We start from the raw sequence: 26226 nt of genomic DNA on the forward strand, positions 1-26226 counted from the left end.
GCAGGAAGCCTAATGGAACGAGTCCAGGTGGTGACGTATTTCCGTTTCCGCTAAAAGGGCGGTAACAAAAGCAGCAGCTGGCCTCGTGTTCTGCTGCTCCGTGTTTTTGCGGTATAATTAAAATGCAGGGTTTAATTTCGGTGCACATGGAGACGTTCAACAAGCTGCTGCTGGAATATCCCGGGTTAATGTACAGCGGAGTCGGAGCTACTGCGTTTGTAGCCGGCGGAGCGCTGATATACAAAATAGCCACCAGGTAAAGTAACGGGGTTTGCTTATGTTTTTAGCTAACGTTAGCAACAGTTACCGAGCCGAGTTTTAAAAATAGCGAGAAAAAAATCGAGTTTTTGACATCCAAGAAGCAATGTTATCAGGGTAAATACATTCTTTTTTTCTTAAAACTGGTCTGTGTTTGTATGTTAACGAACGCTAACTTTTCTAGCCGTGCTGCTAACTTACCTGATGCTAAATAGTTTACAGGTACAAACATTGGCTCACGGTAGTTTATCTGTCAGCGGTGTATAATGTGTTTAGATGTCCTTGCAGCATACTTGCAGGGGTGTTGTTAGGATCCAGACACGCTGTTGGCTCAACCCTGTCCAACATTCTTTAGATTTTTGCCTAATATTTGCACAGTTTAAATTATTTGCCTGCAAAATTTATGGAAAATGTGAGACGCTGCGCTTAAGGCAAAATTAGGTCACCTTATTCTCACAGTGAGCTCATGATAGATCAAACTGTGCCTTGGAATTAATTATGGCCTTTGCAGAACTTGAATCACAGCTAAATGTGAGTCTTGTAAATACTTGTTTTCATACAACTATTTTCTTAGTAACAGAGGCAAGTTTTGGTAAAAGGAAACCCAAAATAACCCATGAAGTCTCAGAACAGAAAACCCCAATTAATCAACATTAATCAGTGCAGATCTATTGTCTGTATTGATGACGAAACTAATCAGTCCACAGCTTAATCCTGTTATCTAACTATAACAGTGCACAGTAAAACAATAAAATGTGTTTCACTGATACCAGATTACCTGTTGCTGTATTTTAACATAAGTAACAGCAGAACTTTAGTAAGATATAGCATTATGAATTTCTCTTTATTTTGGTTACCTTATTCATTAGAGGATTCACGCTTTTTTTTATGGAACGCATCATATGCACAATATCCTAACATTTTTGATTCACTACATAATTATTTTTAAGGGCTTTAATGAATGACAGTGACAGATGAATAGAGCCAGAACTGTTTTTTCTTTATTAGGAAAAAACAAAAGCAGTCATGAGCATTTCACAGACATTTAAACGGAAAGAAATCAGAGGAAACATTGATAGAAAAGTGTGGCTAAGATCCCAAAAGATGAGTGAGTTTTTTACTGTTGGATTGCAAAAACTTCTTATTTTTTGGTCCCTGAAAACCATTGTTTCCATAATATTAAAAATATGGACTAATGCTTTTCAGTGCAATCATTAACAAAATATTAACCTTCATACAGTTAAAGATTAGTTCAGATGAGTTATCCGCTTACTCTGTGTTTAAGCTCAGTAATGGTACTTGGAAAAACTATGGAACCACCTCATTTTCACCTCTGTACCACACTGTGGTAAACATGCACCAGTATATTCGATTAACATGAAAAAAATTCCGCTCCTTATTACAGAAAGAAGCCCACTCATGCAAATGTTAACTGCTGGTTCTGCAATCAGAATACAGTGGTGCCCTATGGGAACAGGAACTGCTGGGATTGTCCCAACTGTGACCAGTACAATGGCTTCCAAGAGGTAAGTTTCAAAAGTCTGTGACATCTGTAAAATATTGGTCTTTTTTGCCATATTTTTATATATTCTCTTTTTTGATCTCTTTGTTTTCAGAATGGGGATTACAATAAACCCATCCCAGCTCAGTACATGGAACACCTGAATCACGGTGTATCTGGAAGCCTTCCTTCATCTGAGACACCCAAGACTCTGCAGTGGGTGAACTCTCAGATGCTGCTGTGCAGGAAATGTAATAATAACCAGTCTGTAAAGATCAAGCAGTTGGCCTCATATATCCCAAGGGATGATGTATGTACTTTTTTCTTCTCCGTACATATGAACGCACCACATTTTCGAATGGTTATTAATGCTGAATTTGTTGTTCTTTCTGTTGTAGGAGAACTACGATGAGGAAATTGAAGCCTACAAACACCACCTGGAGCAGACTTACAAGTTATGCAGACCATGTCAGACAGCAGTGGAGTATTATGTTAAATATCAAAACCGCCAGCTTCGTACAGTGCTCCTAAACCATCAGCTTCGGCGTACCAGAGAATCAGACATGGGGTTTGTTAAAGTAAGTCAAACCCAAATCCAACGGCCCTGGACAAGCAAAGTCTGATTAAATCACTCATTAGATCACAGACTTTGCTTGTGATTAATCACTCATTTACTCACAAGTAAAGTCTGATTAATGAGTGATTGAATTTACACAGAACACAGTAGGTCTTGATGAGTAATTAAACACTGGCATGTAGGATGTTTACCTTGTAGCCAAATAGTAAATCAGATGTTGATGATAACCAAGATGCAACTTTGCATCACTGTCCTCTCCTGCAGGGAAGCTGCTGACCTTATCATTGAAAACATGTATATTAAGTGCAGTGAAAGTCTCATTCTGTCAGTTATATCATAGAATACCACTGTTGCTAAAGGGTTTGTGAATCCAAAATGTCTATATACTTTGAGAGGTTATGATATTTATAATGAACAACTTCTCATTAGATAAGATATCCTCACATTGTTTGGTATTGTGGCTCGTTGGTGAATTATCCACACATTTCCAGCAGAAGCACCTGAACTTGCATTTATTTTCTTAAGCTTGAGTTGTTGACATTTCTTTTTGACCTTGTTAACCAGGAACTGCTTTAATTTATACTTTACAAAGTGCTGTTATTGCTTATTCATGCATGCCACATACATCATAATTTACTGATGGTCAAACAAAAGAGCGCACTTGTCAGTCAGTTTCCGTCTGTCATTTAACTTTTGATGTAATCCTTTTATTATTAGCTAGGTAAGATGCTCCAACAACTCGAAGAAATGTTTTTTCTTTGACCTGATACAAGCCCTTTAGTACTGGATATCTCCATTAGTCTAATCCTTTATTTATATTTACGTGAATGCTAAATAAATATGTATCTGACACACTGAAATAACACCTATAGCTGCCAAAATTGTGCACACCTATTTCTTTACGAGCTACATGATCAAATCCACTGGCCCAGGTTCAAAACTGTCATTTTAACCAGTGAAAAAGCCGATCAGCTTAATGGACTTGCTGAATGATTTTAACTCTGATCTTTTTGTAAATAGAAACATGGAGGAGAATTAACAGATTCTGTAAACTAGGAGTCTTAATGAACTTTTCCATCATTGCTGTCCATCACTAATGTATATTTTAGACTTGCATATTGTGATTTTCACTCTGATATGTGGTGAAATGTTGGCAGCGTGAAGCCTGGTTGTCATTAAGGAGAGCAACACAGCAACACTAGCAGGCTAAGAAGGGCAACATGCAGAGCTGTCCACCAGCCAGTTGTTAGACAGCACCACTGATGTCAGGCTTTGTTAGGATCTGAAAAAAAGAATATTTAAATTGCATCTTGACAGGACTTGTTGCTTTAGTGGATGGTTAGGTGAATTAAGTCACATGTAGAGTACATGTAGTTGTCACTTTATTCCTCACACCAGTACTAATTTTGCTCATAAATGCATACTATTTCTCTGTTTTTTGACAGTTCTACAGTATATCACCCAGATTTAATATATAAAGAGCTGTTTTCATTTTCATTTTATTGCCGTTTATGTCAGCAGTGCGTTCAAAGTGGAAACATCTGCTTCACTCCTCAGTTGTTTTTTTTCTATTCTTTTTATAATATGTCATCATTAATGTTATTATTTTCCTTATGTTTTGAAAATTCACAAAGAAAACCTGTTTTCTCTCCTGTAGAGCTCCCAGTCTGTGTCTTCTCCCACGGGGGTCATACTGCTCCGGATCCTTGCCTTCCTGATATGTGCGTTCCTCCTTGCTACGTCCTTCTTTGGGTTTCCAGATCAGCGTGCATCGCCTAGCGGCCTACAGACTTTAAGTGGTGGGGTCATTCCTCCTAAGCCCCAGAATGAATCCACCTCCAACAACGACACGGTATCACCACCTGTATGGCAAAGTTTGCTGGATTTGCTCCCAGACAAGGCCGTAGAAAATACCAAGCTGGTTTGGCAGCATGGAAGAGATCACCAGCTGGCTGTGGTTTCTGTTGGACTCTTGACTTGTCTCTCTGCCATTTTCTTAGCAGGACCTATGAGGTAAGCAGCCACCACTGCTTTATTTGGCTTTGGACACTGTGTTTAAGCAGAGACTGTTTATATTAAATTCTTGCTGTGTTTTCAGGTTGAGGAGAATTGATGCCGTATCATCTGTCCTGTGGTTTTTCATCCTGTGCCTCTACCTGGCTGAGGTCTACTTCACTGCTGCCTTGGATTGGATGGACACCGCGAAGCTCGTTACCATCTCCCTCTGTTGCCTTGTCAGCTTTGCTGCCGCGGCGGCAACTCGCAAACCGCTGAGTCCACGGCGAGCCAGATATCGAAGGTCAGAACCTGAGCAGTAATGTTCACATTTGGGTTTGAAAGATGGGAGTGTACGATGAGTCATCTCTCCATGAGTGGTTTGTGTTCATCACAACCAGACAGAATGCGTTAATCGATGTGTTACTTTTCTATTTTGATGTTTATTTGAATTCACTGTCCATTTATTTACCCTCCAATCCCTCGCTCTTTTACTACTGTGTGAGAATGACTGTGAGACTATGACATTTGAATGGTAAACTTTGCATGTTGGATTGTGTATACGGCCCACAACACAAGTGTTTTTGTGCCCTTTTTTTATGCCAAAACCTTCCATTAGGTACACAGAATCATGGTGCGTCTTATGAGCAATATTTTGGAGGTTAAATCATAATCATTTTGCAGCTGAGAGTTTTGTTACAAAAGGAATTAACATTAACATTTTTTCAATCCCTTCTGTTGGTAATAGATTTGTAAGTGACTCATTGCTAGTTTTCTTTTGTCTTGACTTTTTCGTGAGAGAAACCGATGAGGAAATCTTTCAGGAATCATGAAATCAAAATGAAAACACTAATAATCTTATACTATTTATTAATTTCCAAGAACATTCATCAAGGACACACCATGCAGAATCTGTTTTGTGGGAATTTTTGTGTCAGATTCGTCCTGTTTATTCATGTATAACTGCCTACGTTGCTAGTTTCTTATTAACCATACCAAACGTGTGATTGACTGACCTAAAAAGTGTCAGATTTCAAACCAATATACTGGAATTTTAACATTCCAGTTCCTAACTAGTATTACCTATGTATCCTACACTGTATTACAATGTTTATATATGCTTTGAATGTACTAGTTAATTTATTAGCTGTGAGTTGAAAAAGCTTCACTAACTACAGCTCACTGCATGAAATACTAATTTGTGAAAACACCTATGGCCATTCTCAAGATGTATTTGTGTAAATGCATCCCTCCTTTATTGCCTCACATTAGCTACAGCCTTTTGAGGGGAAAAGAATGACCATGGATGTTTCTTGTTAATGTCGGTATTTATTTTTAAGCTGATATCTATAAGAAAACTGTTAGGAAATCAGCATCAGCGTTTAAGCTCTGAGCAGAGCTGGAACAGGTTTTTGGGAGTGATGTGATTATGTGCTGCCATCATCCTGGCAGCTACTGCAAAGCTTGATCACTACATGTAGCATCAGTTTAATTTAGTGAAACTTTAATGTGTGAGGACTGGTTGCCATGTCCTTATTTCCGTTTAAAAGTCTCAACACTTAGCAGCCTTGAAAAATTATAAAATTGCTGAAAGTTGAATGGTCTTGCTGTTTTCTGTTCATCTTCAGTCTCCATTGCTGCGATATTGTATTTATGTTATTTCCATTCAGATTATGCTTTAGTCTTTTCCTCTTACTTGAAATGAAGCATGACCTTCTCTATAAGCTAGCAGGCCTTGCAGAACATATTTGCTTTACAGAACTGAGCACAAGTGTAAAGCATTAGAAGTGAAGATGCTTTCAAAAACTGCACCATGCAAGTTGTTATTCATTAATGCACTACAAAGTGCAGATTAAACATAAAACCAGTATTGATATGTCCAGTGTTTGACCTTAAAACAGTTCCCAGCACGCTTGCATACGGTTCTTCGTAGTACAGGGGGTCCTCAGTTTACGACGTCATCGACATACGGCGTTTTGTCGTTACGACGGAACTGGCAAAATGAATCATGAGTCGTAGCAAACTTGACTTTTTTTTACTGTGGCTCTTGATACACATTACAAACAGAGTGAAAACTGCAACAAAAATAGAATAAAACAACATAAGTGCATGTAAATAAATCCTTTAACTTTAACCAGTAAGTCTAAAAATGACATTAATTACTTATGACATTGCCTCTTTAGCGTTTACAAAGTTGAGAGCTGTGCATCCAGAAAAGCACGTACTTGTGTAGCGCTAAACATCAAAATATTGAACAGGAAGTGACAACTGTCACCAGGCCGCTTCAAAATAAAGGCTTTTTCAAAATAAAAGTACATTGATAATTCTGCCTTAAGGGCAACACACCATGGAAGTGAAATTAGATTCAATAAAACACTCAGAACAGGGCAAAACACTGGTGAACATTGGTGTTGTTAGATCAAGTTGTAAAAACAGTGGAACATACCGTTTTATCTTCATACATGCATGAAACCCATTGTTATTCATGTCTTTTATAAAGAACTGATCAATATTGTGATGCGTGTAACGGCTTTGTTTACATTTTTTGCCTGAGTTTTGACTTGCGTCAACTTAAAATCGACTTACATCTATTTGTAGGAACGTAATTCCGAAGTAAGTTGAGGACCTCCTGTATTTAACTGATGGTTCGTAAAAGCATCTTTAAAAACTTGCCACAGTTCTTCTGAGAATGCTTATGGCTCTGATTGTATGTTTGGGTTTGCTGTCATTCTGCAGAACAGAGTTTGGGATCGACCATATTTCTCATTGATTGTGTTGTGGGATTCCAAATCTAGACGTCTAAAGTGACTTGCTTAGTACTGTATACATATTGCCTTATAGTATGTTTTATTATTACCTGTGTTGACGCTGAGGCTTGAAAATCGTCTCTAGATGACTACCTGGCAGGTACTTTGCTAATCTTAGTATTTGCTCAAGTTATTCTTATCTAAAAAGTCGTTTTTGGTGGCATTGTTGTATCAGTGCTTGAGCATGCAAACAGTATGAGAAGCTCAGCATATAGTCACAGGGTTTTATCTTCAGTAGTTAGTCTTAAATAATTTAAGTAGATGAGAGATTTTTTTTTATCTTTTTCATGATCTATTTAAAGAAAAAAATGCAAGTTAGAATTTTAATTACATTACTAATCTCTTATTTACCATACAATTACAATTTGACACCTTTACGTCGCGATTTGCAGCTATAAATATAAAAATTTTCAGCACTTGCCTGTCTCTTTACTCAATCTTCCAATAATACAGAATTTCCCTTTTTTAAACATGTTAATGTATTCTAAGCACTAAAGGGTGTATTAAGTGCATGCGCTAACCTTTTACCTCACATCAATTTATTTACTTTTGCCTGTTTTGTTTTGCTTTAATGAAATGTGCTGAATCAAGAGGGATATTTATTTGACAGTAATGTGAGACGGTTTTTATAAACTAATAACAGAGAATGTGTGTTGATTGTATTTGGTGGTAGGAGTGCTGTTACTTTGAGTGTTAATCGTATATGTTGTGCTGTCCTATTCGTGGACTTTTGTTCTCAAACCCCAGCACATTTGGTGCATTAGTGTCAAAGCTTTAAATGCTGTGAATTTAAGACATGAGAGATGCAGTTTGTGAGTTATGAAGAAAGTTGTTCCCACCCACAGACAAATTTCAAAAATTTTCAAGCTGTAATTTGATGCTTTTTTTTTTTTTTAAACCATTGATCAACAATGAACTACAGAGGGCCACAGCATAATGAATCATAAACTCCTTTCAGAAATGTCACATTGCTGAGTTTATCTGTTAAAGTGATGGCATTCAGATGTAGGTCTGTTGATGTTCCTCACGGTTTCATTCAGCCATTAAATTTGTCATACACTCGAGAATGAACAGTATATCCACTGGTAATGTATGAACAAATGTAAATCTGCTGTGTAACAAATGATTTAACAGGATGTGATGGGTCACCCTTTATGAAGTGGGAAAAAAGTACATGGTATGACTTGCATTAGATAATGGTCAATCCTGTTTTCATGTTTGGGAGACTTTATGAGTTTAAGTTACTTCTGTTATTCCAAATGCATGCCACTTTCCTCACGAGTATTTCTGCCGTCTGATACTACAGTATTAACTTGTTTATGGATATTTCAGTTTGTAGTAGATGTGAAATTGTAAGACAAAGTGACTGAGAAAAGTGGTTTGTGATTGTTGGACCAGTATTGGTGTTGAAATGTGGAAAAGCCTTCACCAAATTGCTTCACACAACTCAGAAGTATGTTGCTTTTGCATACTAATCCGTTAATGCAACAGCGGTTGTGTGTTGAGGTGTTACCAATGTGATCATTCAGACATGGTGCTGACTCATTTAGAGTGCCCTCAGATTAATGGTAAGATGTAAATGATTAATCGTTAATTTAACTGATTACATATAATAACCAATAAGGTAGAAGACGATGGACACACACACCAGGAAATGTACTGTTGATTAGCTGTAGTACCTGGCTGTGCGACTGGTCGGAGCTCTGTAGGTGCTACGTAGCGACCCTGAAGAGGCGGTCACTTGCACTGAGAGAACTGTGCAAGGTTAGTTGTAGCAAAGGGGCACCATGACAAAGTCTTCGGTGACAGTTAATGTCTACCAGCCAGAGCAGATGCTTTTAAATGAGCCGCAGGCTACTAGGATAGCATGCCTGTAACTAAACGGCATATGTTACCAAGCTCATTGCTAAAAGGAACTGTAGGGGATATCAAATAGTGTTTGCCTGCACTCAGTTTATGTCAGAGATTAATTGACTGTCGAACATTAAAATTATTCAAAATTTGCTTCCATAATAAGTAGTATGTGTATGAAAGGGGCTCACCTGACTCATTATGCTGTAGGATCTGTCGGTAATGACTAGAGATCTTTTTATAAACTGCAACACGCGGCAAACTGCATCTTGAGCTCTTGACAAATGCAATATTTCATCACAATCAAAAATTCTGTACTGGACAAGAATTGTGAGATGTACTTTAATGGACTTTGACCACGATGTGTGCTCTGAAACTAAGAAAAGATATTTAATAATATTACTGCAGGGCTGAACAATTTAGTGAAAATAGCACATTTTTCCAACAGACATTGCCATTTGCTTCAATATTAATATATAATTATAATATATAATATATAATATATAATTACCACATGAGGTGAGATAAAAAGTGTCAAACAAGGAGGAATTCATTAATTTAGGAAAACACTGACACAAGTTTCAACCCTGTGTTAGATGCACTGCTTAGTATTTATTCTAAATTGCTGACTTTACAATTTATTAAGTCTATACGTCAAATTTCGATTTGAAACTGATTAATTGTTCAGCCCTGGTCTACGGTATGTTGTTCCATTTTGTTTATATGTTAAGTACGACTTAAAATGTACTATCTTTGCTAAAATTTCATATACTTTGCCAAAAGTTTGTTTGCTATAAACCTCCTATGTGCTTGTTTATTTACTCTATGATGCCTAATTGTGAGTATGTGTGTATTTCTGCATGTTTCTAGAGAATTCCTATTTCAACCTGATGAGTTGTAAAGCTGTTAGACTTTGTTGTGTCAAGCATTTAGCTTTACAAGCACAACATTCAAACTAGTGTGTTAATTATGTGTTTTAAGCGACTCTATGTAACTAATTAAGATAACCACAAACATGCTTTGTGGTGTTTAAGCTACCTTCTCACTAATGGACCTGTTCATGTTTTTACTACTCTGTGCAACCATGGATGCCAAGCTTGTAGCTAACATGTGATTGTGATATACTTCAGACTCAGTAATTTAAAATAACTGGTTAAGATGCCAGATCTTTATAGTTCCCCCCAATTTTAGCTATTTATCTCAATCAGATCACTTAATATGTGATTCTATAACCTGTAGCAGCCTTCCGAGTGGAGCTCCGTCCTTGCTGAAAGCTGTCCTGCAACATTCTCGATGAATCGTATTGTGTGCTGGGTGCTTAAATGCTTACACTGGGTATCTTGCTTGTAATACTTTGTAGTAATGTTTGCTGTACATGGAATATAATAAACACCTGGTGAAAGGATACACTTTCTGCGTGTTTTTCGATGACACAAACACCGTCTTGTCTTCCTGTTTGTCTGACACAGTGTCTTTATTCCACAGACTGGGAGAATGTAAACGGTCAGGACTGATTCTTGTTTTCTGGTTATAAAGATAGAACTTGATTGACACTACTTTGCATGCACCACTGACTCTGTGTTGAGGTTTATTGCTGGGCAGCATTTTTCCTGGAGCTTTTGTTCTGTAGCTGCTTTCAGCTGCTGCGTTTTGTCAGACAGCTGCAGCAGCGTTTCAGCTGCTGCCTTGTCATAGACCGCCGCCAACAGTCAAGTGTTCACATTAACTGGATATCAGAGCTGTGTGGTGCACATTTGTCCTCTGGTTTTAGTCTCATTCTAATGTAGATTAACTGTTTGCACTTGAAAATTGCACATTTTCCCAATGCTATTTGTCATGCCCTTTGTAGAGTCATCATATAGAACAGTACAACTTTTTTTGGCACAGAGTACATTGTGATTTTTCTCCATCGTTGCCACCTTTTTTGACAGTTTTGTTGTTTTGGTTTCAGGTAGTAGAAAATTCCGTTGCTCTTGTGTTGCAGATACCTTTCAGGCAGCTCTGCCGGCGCCCCCTTCAGCATCCAGCCTCCGCTGCACTCTCCCGACCTGGCAGAATCCTTCATCCCCATGCCGCCGCCCAACCTCTCCAAGCTCATCAACCGTCAGCACTGTCCTCGTGAGCGCAAGGCTTCCCCCTCCTCTCTGCCGGGGCGTCTCAGCAGGGCCCTCTGCCTCGGCACGATGCCCTCCCTCACCAGGACAGGTAACACCGATGCTTTTCCTTTCGAGTTTGTGTCAACAGACTGAATATTGGCAGATCTTTTTGTGCCGTTTAGTGCAATCTGAAGACGCGTTGTTTGCATATATGTGTCATGTGTTTTGTTTGTGGTCTGAAAACTCGCTGAAGATAACTGAGGCAGGTGGGAATACTCAGCCTGCTTCTGCTTACAGTTCTTATGGGCTCCTCTCAGACATGTTTGATCTTGAGTTGACTCTTGTGATGTACTACTTTGCATAAAAGCTAAATTTATAATTGATAAGTAGCTTTCATTTGCTGCTTCTCGGCTTGTAATTGGGTCATGACACAGTTTCTAAATGTAAGAAAGACTCACTGTTTTCTAGAAGAGAAATAGCTGCAGGATTGGCATTTCTTAGCAGAGGTAGTATCGTGCACTGGATGCCTAGTGCTGACTCACACAAAGCATTTAACCATAAACAAAAAAAAGTGTCATTGCTGTCTGATGAATTTTGGATTAATGGAGAAGATATTTTTATATTGTGAATATATTTTGAATGTGCATTTAATATTGAATATGGAAGTCATATCATGCAGCAGTAGTCCTTTATAGCTACATTTTAATTATTGTAGCTGGCTGATGGACAGACAAACTTTTGGTGATCAATTTCTGGCTTGTCCTTGCTTCTAATTTACAAAATTTCTGTAGTACTAGATTGAAGATTTGCTCATATTCATGTCTGTTTTCATAAGCTGTGATAGTAAAATGAATATATTTGAGTTTTTAGTTGTGATGTGACCTGTTAGCATAAAGTTGCTTAGTCTTTGGTTGGTCAGAAACAGAGAAACATGCTTGTATTTTGAGGGGGGGGTTTGTTTCCAGCCAGGTGGCACTAACTGCACAACAGACCGATGAAGTTTAAGACAAGACGAGATAAACTTTATTGATCCCACAGATGGGAAAGTTCACTGATAGCGCAGCTTAAAAGACAAAAGTATAAGGACAGTATATGAATATATTAAAAACACTGTGAAAAAATGGCAGAGAACATTATAGACACAAGATGAAGTTTTCAAGAAGATGATGAGGATGTAACAAATGATTCCACTTAAGTAGGAATCAGTCAGAAATGCTCCTTCTTAGACTTGGGGTGTAACAGTGAAGGTACTGCTTAAGTAAGGAAACTTTAATGGAAAGCCGTGGTTGTTGTGATTATATATTCTGTGTATCTTATTTTCAGGTTCTGGTTATCTGTTCAGTGGAAGCCGACCAGCCTCACTGTACAAAGACTCACCTTCTTCAGGTATTAAAACCGGTGATTGTGTGATTTCCATTCGGTCTTCTACTTCAAACAATTTGTAATGTTTTTCAAGACCTTTTTTCTACTGTTTTTTTGGGCACAGACTACTTTTCACTGAAGTCTGGAAGCCGCCCATCATCCCCAGGACCCTCTCCAACTCCTTCAGTAGCCGAATCGGTAACGTCCAGTTCCGGTTCTGCCAGACATCGCCGTCCCCTCATCTGCCCCGCTCGCCTCAACATCAGCGGGCAGAAACTCCGGCTGTTCTCAGCGGACCCAGAACCAATATTCATGTCCCCGCCTGTGTCTCCATCACATTTCTTCACAGAGCCAACTCCTTCCATTTACAGCGGCCGGTTTTCACCTGACATATCACCCTTCCAAAGTCAAAATGGCAAGTAGCTCTGAGGTTAAAAGTGTTGGCAGTATGAATTGTGTTGTTCTTGTTGCCACCACCAGATGGCAGAGTAAATCATTTTTCAAATCCTCTCCCACCTTCAGATGGGTTTATATGTGGCTTCATGTTGTATCTGGTGTCATTGTTTTTCAGATTTGAGCTCCTTGTTAAGAGCTGGAAGTGTGATTGGCGAGGAAGCAAAACAAAGCAGCTCCTCTGAGTCCTCAGCATGCCGGGTTGGCACGACAACGCAGGGTCTGGATGGCATCCCTCCTCCAAAAGGTCAGCAGAAAGATAGATGCTGCACCCATCATCACACGCAATCATGGTGTCATGCCTGTTTCATAACCTTAGTCTAATACATAACTTCTAAAGCACCATAGATAGATAGATAGAGACTTTATTAATACATTTAAATTATCATTGATTGCTGTAATTGTCCCTAATGGCTGAGTTCCCTCTTTAAACAATATCCGTAAGTAAGTATTTGGGGACAAATGCAACCCCACAAAGGTTTCTGTCTACCCTGTTAACATACATAAGAGAAGCAAAACTGTTTTAAATGTAGTTCCAGTCCAGTCCACAACCACCCACATCAGTCGCATTTCTGATCTTTTTTTGACAGGTTGACAGATATTATAGTTGACATTTTTGCTGTTTTCAGGCCAAAAATCAACATTGCTGCTTATAACCAAACACCACATGGCATTTTACGGAAAGATTCTTCTAAATATTATATATACAACTGAGTAAAATTGAAAGTTATTTCTAAAGATATTGTAGTAAACCTGTTGACATGCCATAAATCCACACTTGACTCACACACTACTTTATATTAAATAACTCAGACTAAACTAAATAACTATTCTTTTACTAAGCTCATTTTATTATTGTTTTGCTAATTTGTAAAGACATGATCATAATGAACATAAAAAACATTCGTTTTTTTACTTTTAATAAAAATGTATTCAAGATATTTGCCATGGGCTTCAAAAGTCCCTCATTTATATGTTGACCCAATTAACCTTATAATTGTGAAGGTTGTGAATTCTGATTTTATTGACCTCCAGCTTCTTAGCAAAGAAATATACAGTAGCACCAACAATAACTGTACTCAACACATTAATTAACTACTTCTAACAATGAGTAGTGATAAATTAAGAGTTACTTTGTTGCTGAGAAGCCAAATATACTTTCCAATAATAAAGACAGTTTCTGCACTCAAGTGACTATTTTCAGTATGAAGTTATAGAGCGAAATTCAGATCAACATCTTAACCAATCATGGTTGTGCTTCCTTCCATATGCGCCTAAATTTAAGCTAGATGACACCTGTATCTATTCTGATTCTAAGATTTAGTCGCTGATAACATAACTAAGAACATCTTCATGCTGGATCGATGTAGCACAATGCTAATGATTCTCATGAAATGAATTTGCTTTTTCTCTCCAGGTTTAACAAAGCGTCTTGTGTGGCCAGGACTCCTGTTAGCGAGCCTCACTGCCAACCTGTTCTTCTCCTGCCTGTACATGTACCACAACTGGACTTGAAGTGTTGAACGGGTGTGTTGACTGGACCACTGGGCCTTGACAAGCCTGTTGTCTCTGTAGAGCAGGAGGTCCTTCAGCAGCAGCAGCAGCAGAAACATTCACCTCTCTGATAGTTGTTGTGTGCTGGTGATTGCAGACGTCTGCTGACACATTTTCAGCAACAACCCAGTTTACTGGAGTTACAGGAAAATGAGGAGTTTGAATTTATCATTCGTTACTGCTTAAACATAATTTGTCTTTTGTCTTTTGGTCACTGCTCCTCTTATGTAAAGGTGCAACTGATTGAGGAGAGTGAATTCATGCACTGACGCTTAACGGCTTTTTAAAACCTTTTGCTGTGAAATGTGCAATAAACACGTACTGTTCAGTAGATGCTGTTTGGGCACAAACGGTCATGTCTTACCTACTTATCTGGATTGTAATGAGGGCGTTAGTTTCCCTAACTGAGGAACATTTTTGGTTTTCTCCGAGAGCCAAAATGGCGAAACATTAGGCAGCATGTTTTGTAGTTTTGCTTTTTTGATATGTCTGTACAGAGTCTTCAGTCGTCCGGGTGTCAATCCTCAGTGTTTCAGCAGAAGGCAACTGAGTTTTGCTTTTTTTTCTCATCCTTCCTCAGTTCTAAACAACTGAATGGGATTCCCAGGTAGTTATTCTAAACAACAAATACTCACAGTCTGTTAACACAAGGCTCAAAATGTGAATCGTGGAAGAACTGCCTGAGGAGGGATTTTAAGGCTGCATTATAAGTACCTGAGAAGTGATGTGTTAAACCTCCTCTGTTCAGTGATTGCTGTCTTACTTAACTTCACTCCAGGTATCTTCCTTCTCTGTCCAGAATGTAGAGATCTCTGTCAACAAACGAGTGTCCCTTGTTAGGAAGGTTAAGACAAGTCTCTAAAGGATGAAGGAAGCTTCCTTTAGGACAGCAATGTGCTTTTATTGAAGCACTGAGTTTTTTTTTTTTTTTTAAATATTTGTACAGATTTTCACTTTGCGATGTCACAGAACTGGTGTTGTCTGTTAAAGAGTGGTGCTCTCTTCTGTTGTTTTGTAACCCAGTTTAGAGGTCAACATTCTTAACACTACGTTCGTTTTATACAGTCACTTACTACAGAAATGCTTCTGTTTTACCACTCCAGGTTGTCATCTCCTCCAGTTATCCTTTACACTGACTAGATTGTAAGAGGTAGAACTGGTAAGATGAAGTGCAATACAGAACAGCTGAATTCTAATTCATGAAAAGAAATCATGTTTATGTGATGGCAGCATAAGGGCCTGTTCATGCTTTCTGTAGGCTTTAAGCTTTACAAAGTGGACTGAACTACAGATTGGGCTGCAGTAAATACGGCTGAGGTGTGTCGAGCAGGCGAACATAGCACAGGATCTCTGGAGAATTTAGAGCTTCCTGCTGTGTTTGGGCTCCTCCAAAGTCCTGCAGCGATTAATTTAATTCTAACTCTTAGTACTGGACTGTAAAGGCATGGGTTTATGTTGTGTGTACCCTCTGCTGATACGGAAAGCATGAATTGGCCTTAAGGAAGTCACAGAGAGATTTTACTCCTCAGCTGTGAAGTAATGAACACAGGACTTTCTCTACAACTGGTAGTCAAACTTTTTGGAAATGTTTTTGCACTTGTTTTTCTGAATCATATTTTCAGTTACTTGTGTTTGACTGTTGCTTTGAATGTGTGATTTAAAGTAGTTGTTTGAGATGAAGAGCACAGAATTTTTGTTATTGTTTAAATGTTAAATGCAGGATTTACAAAAAGTTGTACATTTTTAATACTTAATCTGTGTATGAACAGGTTGCAGTTTGTGTTGAATGACTATCCTTGATTTCTGAATATGGAATAATTTGATTCTCTTCGGGTAACTACTCTGTTATGCAATTCTTAATGCTAATTTGTGATAATTTCAGGTTTGATTGAAGTTATTTTGAGCCAAAGTTTAAAAAAAGTACTGAAAATTATGTAAAAATGTGTGTGTCTGAATAAGTAAAACTTGCTACTGAAAACCAGTGTCCTATGGTAGATATGGAATACTATCATTAGACCACAGTATGGGTAATAGATTTGAAAGCTATTTTTCCTCTTTATGCTGTATACAGATGTGTGCTTATTTCTTCTCTAAAGAAGACTCGTTTTTGGAAGATCAAGATACACGTTGAAATGTAAAATGTTCTTTTTCAGTCGAATGAGACAAACTGTTCTTTTCAAAATAAATTCATTTTTGAATTTGTATTTAAAGTGTAATTAAACTATGTTGATCATTAAGTCAAATCAAAGATTGTCCGTTTCAGGCTCTTTGACAATAAGTATGAGTGTGTTGTTCTCTTTGATATTTTCACTAATTGCTTTGATGGCTTGTTATTCCACTGTGTTCAGCAAATGTTTGGTCTGTAACTGTATGCAATGACTTTAGCTTCATCTGCTCTTGTACTTTTACAATAAAGTATCTTTTCCTTAATTATCTATTCAATTTTCAATTCAATTTTATTCATATAGTGCTATTTACAGGTCAAATTGTCTCAAGACGCTTTACGGAACCACATGCCTGAACCCCCAGAGCAGCAATAAGGCGGCAGTGACAAGAAAAACACCCTTTAATGGGAAGAAACCTTGAGCAGAACCCAGCTCTTTTATATGGGGGGACCCATCTGCCTCTGGCTGGTGGGTTGAGAGGGACAGAAGATGTAGAGGGGGTGGGGGACAAGGAAACATACAACACACACTGGGATCCATGCATGATCAGAGTAGCAGAAATGATACAGCATTGAAAGTGATTCATAAGCTTACTGTTATGTTGTACGGCTCTGGCATTAAATATACTACATATATAGCTGGTAATAAGATGCAAACAGTGTGTAGATGAACATATCAAGTACAGTGAGGGCGATGCAGAGTAGATTGGTGGAAATGGGAAATGAGGAAGGTCAGCAGCAGCATCCCACAGTGGACATGATGCAGACTGGGCCAGTTGGTGGGAGAACAACCACAGATCTGAAGCATCCAGCTCTGGGACCAGGGACACTTGGAGAAAGGACACAGGGAGAAACAGAGTGAGTGTAATGCAATAATGGTATATATAGTAAATACATAGGTAGTTAGAGAAGGGCTCAGTGCATCCAGAGAGGTTCCCCAGCTACTGAGGGACGTCGAAGAAGTCAGTTGTGCCCCGGACATGCAGACTCAAACTGACCCCCTCAGTGTCACCAGAGTCAGCCCCAACTATAAGCTATGTCAGAAATCTCTGACTTCTCTCTGTGCAGAAAACATCTGCTCTCCGTCTGGGTAAAAATCCTGCACTGGTGCTCTCAGACTTTGCTAAAGTCGCCCCCTTCTGGCACTAAGAGCACACTGTATCTGCAATTCATCTGCGACTTTGAATATTTGTGTTGGCTGGCAGAGAAAGCCAACACTGAGCTCTCACTGGAGCCTTGAGGAGAGTCAGACCTCTAATATGTTGCCATGGCGATGAAAGGCTGAATTTGATAGAGCTGATGAGTGAGCAGCTATAAGTGCATCGCTGACCAAGGAGTCAAGGACAAAGAAGAGAGTCTTCTCTGGATTTAGACAACATGGTTATTCTAGGTAAAAAACAAAACTGTACATGTGCACTCAGATTTTATGACATGTTCACCACATGATGGGATGGATTGAGCTGCTATGAAGAAGAAATGCATATAAAGGAGTCTATTTTCTACTGAACACTACAATTGCTTGTGGAGGTTATAAAAAATATGCAAACTGTTCCCAGAATCCTGTTATTTAATATCCCTGCAGCTCTGCAATGTCATAAGACAGTCATTAAAAGTCTGTTTATACTAGAGTAAAGAATTTAGAATCCAAAAATCATTATACCTAAATATAACTTCATTTTTATTTTTGGTGACTTCGTGATGTTTATTTCTTCAGTTCTTCTTTTTGAGCTACACAAAATAGGTTAAACTCTAAACTCGGCTTTAAAATGCAGTTTTTCTGGCCATCCTCTTATCTCATTACAGATCATCTGTGTTTAGTGCCTCATTTCCTTCCCTTCACCTACAGCTGCTCTTCCCGATCTTATGCACCCGTTTCCACTTTCTTTAAGTCTGATGTTAAGTTACTTGTGCAGCTTCTCTTTCTGCATGTTTGATGCTTTGAGATGAACTCACCTTTTTTTTCTCCACCTGTCTAACCTTTCTTACCCTCTCAGAGGAGGAAGCCCAGGCTCAGCGCTCAGCCTTCTGCTGGATGATGCAACTTAAGAGGAACTTTGGGAAAGCTGAGTGAACCTGGAAAAATAGTAAATTATAGCTTTTTTGGGATAAAATTTTATATTTACCAATGAAAAATACTTGCCATACCCCAAGGATCACTGAACATGTTGTTGGTCTCTGTAACAGCAGGAAATGTTTATAATTACAAATAATAATAATAAGTAAAAATAAGTAAACCGTAAATATGCCTGTGCCTTTCTTTACAATTCTACAATTTCATCTAGCAGATGCTTTTATCCAAAGCGACATACAGTTAGGTCCATACATATTTATTTAATTTGTCCATTTACTTTTGAGAGGCAGTAGGATTTATAATATGGCAAATACAAATGCTTGTGCAAAATTTTCTGTTGAGACTTTTAGTACAATTGTTATATTTACTGTTAAGATATTTTGGAGCAAAGTCACAAATCACAGCTGTAGTCAGGCTTTAAAAAAATCCACTTTTGATGTAACAATTTTAAGTATTTTTCCATCTTAGAATTTAATTTTAGCAGACACTTTTATCTAAAGCAACATACATCTGAGAGTAGATACAAGGTAGACAGGCAGGTCAGCACTAAGGACTTTGCTCCAGGGTCCTCACTGGACACTTGTGCCCTGACTGGGATTTGAATCATTGATCTCTTACGTCCGAGTCAGCTGTGCTAGCCGCTGAACTATATCCAGCTGTCACTGTTTGAATAAAATCTGTAATAAGTCTGCTCACTCCCAGCAGATCCACTATTTGATTTTGAAAGTCATTTCGGTGTGAATTTGGGGAATTAAACACCTAAGAATCATTTCTTATGACAGTCTGAGATAATCTAATTTTAGCTCGTGATGCTGCTGTTTTTCCCTGCTAGGCTTCACTTCTCTGTAGTCGTATTAGTGGCTCAGCACTGCACCGGTTTGTCTGCTTCTCTACGGCCAACATGTTTCAGTTTCTCATCCTCTTTGCTGGAATCCCCTGTAGAGTCCTTCACAGACCCAACTTAGGTCCCGTCTTTTTACAGTTTGTCAGATCACTCAGAGGTAATATGTGCCATTGTGTTATATCACCTTCTACAAACAAACTTTCAATATAAACTCTTTTGATTGTCTGAGTATTTTAAATGTTGGCTGGATGTTTTCAGCTTAACAAGAACACATCTGCAGCTAAAATATTCAACCAGCTGTCTGCTTGCATCAAACCATTATCGAACACATTTTGAGAAATTAGTTTGTTCTCATTTTTTCTACAAAAATCCACCAACCACATACACATGAAATCAACAATTTGCACCTTTATCGTTCACTTCTAAGATTGTTTTTTGCCGCCACATATTGTTTGCTAGGCTTCGCTATTAGCTTTATCTTGATACAAAATGAGAGAGAGCAGAATTTGAAATATGAGGATTTTGAGTTGTAGTTTTGGTGCATAAAAGTGGAACATTTTAAAGTCAGATAAAGACTGAAACAGAAAAAGCAGGTGAAGCAGGTCGGATTTATTTTAAAAGTGAGTCACTGTGTCAATTAGTCATCTACCCACTTTGATTTGACTTTGTTGAATGTGTTCGTTTTTTGAGATAGAAGACAAACTACTTCTCTCCAATTAAGCTGTTTATTTTATAAATATCAGTGTCTCAAAAGAATCTTGTACAAGGACCTTTTCTGTTTGGAACAGCCTCCCAGAAAAGGATAAAATCAAAAGTTAACACAGCATTTTATTCAGTCTAGTATTGTGTGATAGGTCATAGATATAAACATCTAATTCAAATATTGAAATGTGATTGGTTAAGGTGGGGATAAACCGTGGTTTAGATTTAGTTCTGCCATTAGTTGGTGCACAGATATGTCCATATCTCTTGGCACATGATTCATCCAATCCCCTGGAGCCGCACACTGTAAAAAGAACCTCCTGCAAACTTTATCCCGCTTTCTACCAGTTTGTATTATTCCATTGTTAGCTGAGAGGTGATGCATCCATTAGTGGTATTTCATAGGGAGGATGCAGGTGTCCCTTAGGGAGGATTATTATGGCTTCTCCCTCAAACAACCTTGAGTTTAGCAGTTTCAGTACAATTAGTTGTTACATTATATGTAAATAGGAATGTGCTGTGCATCAAGGCCACAACTCTATCTTTATTAATGTGTGTGCATGTGTAGAAGAAGAAACACTTTTTGTAAGTGGCTGTAGCTTTCCAGTCTGACGTATCTGTGTCCATCAGAGCTTGGAGTTAGTACTTAGCTCCATCTCTTCCCTTTTAAAGGTCAAGCATAACTCATGGATTCCTTGCACATTAAATGGTTATTATTATCAATATTGTAACACTCATATGTAATATCAACTTCAGTGTTCAGTTAGTAGTGCCTTTGTGAGATAAAAAATCCTAACAACTTTTATGTATTTATTTGACCTTTGCAGCCCCAAACTGCTTCATTTCAACATCATTTTATTGCACAATACAACAGGAGACAAAGCGCAGACTATTTTTCTCTCAGGCTCTTAGGGCCAGACAACGTGCACTCAGGAAGTCGAGACCCTCTTTTTGATCCCCTCAGAACTGCGGGTAAGACATGAAGCAGGTCACACGAATGTACTATTAATATGTGTTCAGTCACTGCGAATCTATTGTCTACATTTTAGGTGTTTTCTTGCCCTAAAAACTTGGTGTTGCAGCTGTTTTCCAGTAAAGCTGCCACATGGTTACACCTGCAGTTTCATTTAAATACATGCACAAATAATCTCAACTCTGCTCCCCTTATGCACACACAGTAGAGATTTGAATTCCGATCAAAAGCAGCTGGGATTGTACATTGGTCACACACCACCAACCAAAGTTTGAACTCTACACCTTGATGTATTTTTTTTCAGGCTCTTAGTTGAAAACAATTGAGTGGTGGTTCAGGGGTGAAGGGTGGGAAGCTGCTTTCAGTCTGCAGATCTGGCCAGAAAGTTTCTCTTCTGCACAATCGCTTCCTGTTTTTTACCAGCTGGTCTGAAGTGAACTCACAAACACTCAGATCAGATGTAATGTGCTCATGGCAGTAGCCTCTAAGACATCATTCAAACAGGAAGCCAGGGTTTTCAGAGCGAGTAGACCACCGAGAATCAGAGACACCAACACCTGCAAACAGAGTAAACACGGCTCACACACGGGTGTTTGGTATCTTTTTATTTAGCTGGGATGTATGTTCTCTACGACTCAGCATGGGATGGAGTTCAAACCATCAGGCAGTGAGAGTAATAATTGTACTGTCATGCTGTTGATGTTGGCCCCTTTATTTCCCCTTTCTACAGTAGTACTACTGTGGTTTATGTTCCACTTCCATGAGCGCAGAGTCATTGTTCACTAACTGCTGCAGAGCTGAACTGTAACGACACACTCATGGGATGTAAGAAAAAGGGAAGGCAGGTTTCCCATCAAAGATTTTCACTTTGATAGCAGCCGTCCACCTCTTGAAAGATCCACATAAATGTAAAGTTTAAAAAAAGTTCATTTTCTGTATCCGTGAACATTGAGGTCGTCAGCGGAATTTTACTCACCAAGTAGTTTGTCAATTTTTATTTTTATTGGTTAATATAATAATAATAATAATAATAATAATAATAATAATAATAATAATAATAATAATAATAATAATAATAATAATAATAATAATAATAATAATAATAATAATAATAATAATAATAATAATAACTTTATTTATATAGCACTTTCAAATCAAAGTGCTTTACAGAGCAAGCAACAGATAAAATACAGCAAAATAATAACGGATAAAACAATGGCTAAGAAGGCACAATAACAACACTAACAATGATAAAACTGATAAGAAGACACAGTACCTCACAGTTAGGATTCATATACAGCAGAGAACAAGTGGGTCTTTAGCTTTGCTTTGAACACCTACAGTATGGGGGAATATAGGAAATAGTTTAATTTTACACAGAATATTGCATTTATCTTGACACATTTACATATTTGATTTCATAAACTCAAATTTGTGACCTATTGTCCTTTTATTGTGACCCATATTGTCCTGTGTTTCACTGTTTTGTTTTGTTTTTTACCTGCCTAGGGACTGCAGATGTAAATTAGCATTGTTGTTATAATCCGGTATATTTACGTCCATTGCTGTCTAAACAGACGTTCAATAAAGTGCACTCTCTCTATCAAACAAAGAAATAAAGAAGTACATTTTAATTATCAGTCACAATAAAATAAAACAGAATTCTTTTTAAAAAGCTTTTCTATCACAAACAAAAACCAAACATCCAAAAATCATTATACCTGAAAATATAGTGAATTAATCTTTGTGTGAATTAGAAGAAGCTCAAAAACTCTGAGACACACAGATGTCTATTTTGGGCCACTTAGACTTGTGAAACTTACAGTGGTGGAGGGTGCTGTGGTGACAGATCGGTAAAGCTTTGTGACTCTGATGATGATAAACATGATAGCAGATATTATATCACATTTATTTTATTATTTGTTTAATCTATTTGTCTGTGAATGAAGCGATAGTGTCTGTGAGGGATCGAGTTGCAAAGCACAAGGACTTGCAGATTAGTTCAAAACCAGGGTTTTTATTTGACCCAAAACAATTACAAATATAGTTACAAAAAACAATACTAAAGCATAAGATGTCAAAAGAACAGAACTTAACTATGGCTATAAGCAACAAAATGACAAAGCAAACCAGCTGCACTGGTCAAACAAACTCATAACAGACCTGAACAACACTGAACAAAAGGGGAATATATATACTGAGCAATCAGACCAGTTACACACAATGGGGGAAACATAAAACACCATAAAACACCTATGCTAACAATAATCAGCACAAAATAGTACAACTGGTCTACGTAATCAAAATAATAATAATAAACAAACCCAATATTTTTCTAATTACCCAACACATATCAAATTGATAAAGTAATATTTAAATCAAACAAACCTGGTCCCCCCCTTGACGTGGCAGCACTTGGTATGGTCTGATTGGCAGCTCTGGCATAAAAACATGTCTACCCTGAAGCCATCTTTAGCCCAAAACCAGCCAGAAGACCACAACAGCAGAAGACTGGATCCCCAGCTGGTAAGACAAAGAAAAGATAATGTCAAACATACAAAACTTAGCTAAGCTTAAGTAGTTCAACAAAGGCTAAATAAATGTTGTTTGAAATGATGTGCTATGTTTGTATTTTAAAGTGGCTACTTGGGTTAGCAACTTTCACGACTGGGATGACAGCAAGTGTGGCCGTCAGTCTACACTGTAAAAAAACTGTTATTCATACAGTTAAATTCTGGATGCTGTGGTTGCCAGAACGCTACTGTAAAATTATGGTAAAACATTTTCTTCATTTACATTAAAGAAATGTATTGATAGTGTTGATTTTACGGTTAAAAAATATGCTCACTGTAAAACAAAAAAAAGTTTTAACCTTTAAAAAGTTTTAGTTTTACTTGAAAATTTACCTAAAAATACCATATAAAATAAAGTTTGTGTGACCTATTTTAACGTTTTTCCATTATCTGCACAGCAGTTTGTGTATTTAACATTAATATGTGTATTTTTAGCAATGAATGTATGTGCTGTATATGCAAAAATTCTGGTTATAGCTGTCATAAATATTAAAGCATATGTCCGTTACTAACACAAAATGTACTTTTGTGCTTTAATATTTATCAATTTGACCGGTACAAACTGTATTTTTTACATGAAATAAATGCAAAAATGTTCCTTGTTATAAATATTACAGCATGTTTCCATTTTCAGCACAACAGTACATACATTTAACTGTGAAAAACTGTGTTCGTATCGAGAAATAAATGCAAAAGTTGCAGTATTGAATGTTATAACTATTTGAAAAAACTGTGCAAAGTAGTAAAATGTATTTTTTAAGAGAAAAAAGTGCAATTTTCTCCTGATTAACTTATTTACAGTGATTCAGTGTTACATAAACTGGATCAAACTGTTTTAGAGTTCGAGATTTTTACTGCCATAATTGGACAATCTTTCACACTAAAATTTACAAACATTTTTTACTGTCTAATTTCCAACACTCTGCTGCTCTTAACATGCGAGGTTCCTGTACTTTACTGGCATTTCAATTTGATACACTTTTATATTTCTATTCCATTGCAGTATAAAGGGAAATATTGTACTCCCTTGTGTTTGTTCGGCAGTTGCTTCACATATACATTTGTTTTTTGTTTACATACAAAACATGTAGATGAAAATATGTTACTATAAATATGCATCGCTTTCGAACAGCTTGTAGTATATCAGGAAAAAAACTGACCAAATACAGCAATACTACTACTACTTACAGATTATTGCACCAGTAACATTCATTTTAAAAGTATAAGACTCACAGGGACCATTTTTCTGCACTTTTACTTTTAATATTACAAGTTCATTCTTACTTTTAATGCTAATATATCATTTACAGATCATCACCAGCACGTATTTAAAATGTATGCTTTAAAAAATTACTAGCTAGACAATAATTAATCAAAATAGTTGATGATATCTTGTCAGTCACTTATTGTAATATTTGGGGTGCACATAAGTATACTAAGTATCGTAAGTTTTCTCCCTCTTCTTGACCTTCAGCATTTATAGAATCATTAAATGAAGCAACTATTATTGTATTTGTCAGGACTTGGGGTGTCATTGTGTATTGATAATAACAGTGACATTTTAAATGTATATTACTGATATTATGTTAATAATACACTTGTGGTAATATTAGTATAATCCAGCACCAGTAACAATGTTTGACATTCCAACATAGGAACAAACTCTGTCTCTATTTTTTTAATGGTGATTCATTAAAAAAGAGACAAAACACACAATAAATAAAATTACAGACTAATTACAGGACATTATTATTATTATTTAAGTACTGTGTTTACAATAAACTGTGATCTTTTCTGCAAAATTCTACAAAACAAAACCCTCAGAGAACCTTCAGTGAATGTTCCCTGACGGTTCCGCTTTGTTGGAGTGTGTTTAGAACAAACTATTGTAAAATTCTACCAAAACTAGCCTTAAGAGAACCCTCAGAGAACCTTCAGGGAATCTTCCCCGGAGGGACGTGTTTGCTGGGCTGTGTTTGAAACAAAGTGGAAGTTTCTTGTAAAATTGTGCAAAAACAAATCCTCATGGAATCTTCAGGAAATGTTCCCCAAATGCTCTCTGAAGGTCTTGGAGATTCATGTTTGGTGGGCTGTTTAGAACAAACTGCAGCTTTCTTGTAAAATTCTACAAAAACTAACCCTTGAAGAACCTCCAGAGAATCACCAGAGAATGTTCTCTGAAGGTTCGTGTTTTCTGGACTATATCAAAATAAACATTCTTGTAAAATTTTCTAACCTTCAAGGAATGCTCCCCAAATAATCTCTGAAAGTAACAAACTTTCTTGTGAAATTTTTACAAAAAACTAACCCTCATGGAACCTTTAAAGAACATTCCTCTAATTGTTAGAGAGAGAATTAACGCTCATTTCTTGCATTTTTTTTAGTGTAATTTTCTTGAAACATAATTTTTTTTTTTTAATTAAAAAAAAAAATTCTAACCTTCAA

At 37.3% G+C, this 26226-nt stretch overlaps 1 protein-coding gene across 1 annotated transcript; it reads left to right on the top strand.

Annotated features, from left to right (window-relative positions):
* The first annotated feature begins 62 nt into the window (after positions 1-62).
* On the top strand, positions 63-16884 carry tmem201 (transmembrane protein 201). The gene is made up of 11 exons (XM_023277504.3): positions 63-256; positions 1664-1784; positions 1875-2069; positions 2158-2337; positions 3994-4349; positions 4435-4635; positions 10974-11194; positions 12409-12471; positions 12572-12862; positions 13019-13147; positions 14318-16884. The coding sequence occupies exons 1-11, from the start codon at positions 123-125 to the stop codon at positions 14413-14415; spliced, it is 1989 nt and encodes a 662-aa protein (XP_023133272.2). The 5' UTR covers positions 63-122; the 3' UTR covers positions 14416-16884.
* Positions 16885-26226: the final 9342 nt, after the last annotated feature.

The sequence above is a fragment of the Amphiprion ocellaris genome, chromosome 8 (assembly GCF_022539595.1).
Source record: "Amphiprion ocellaris isolate individual 3 ecotype Okinawa chromosome 8, ASM2253959v1, whole genome shotgun sequence".
In the NCBI taxonomy this organism is placed as follows: Eukaryota; Metazoa; Chordata; class Actinopteri; family Pomacentridae; genus Amphiprion; species Amphiprion ocellaris.

Excerpts from the sequence above, each read along its gene's own strand:
- tmem201 (XM_023277504.3), top strand. The coding sequence starts at position 123 with ATGCAGGGTTTAATTTCGGTGCACATGGAGACGTTCAACAAGCTGCTG. Across the intron at positions 4,636-10,973 it reads CGGCGAGCCAGATATCGAAG|ATACCTTTCAGGCAGCTCTG; the intron begins GTCAGAACCTGA and ends CTTGTGTTGCAG. Across the intron at positions 11,195-12,408 it reads GCCCTCCCTCACCAGGACAG|GTTCTGGTTATCTGTTCAGT; the intron begins GTAACACCGATG and ends TCTTATTTTCAG.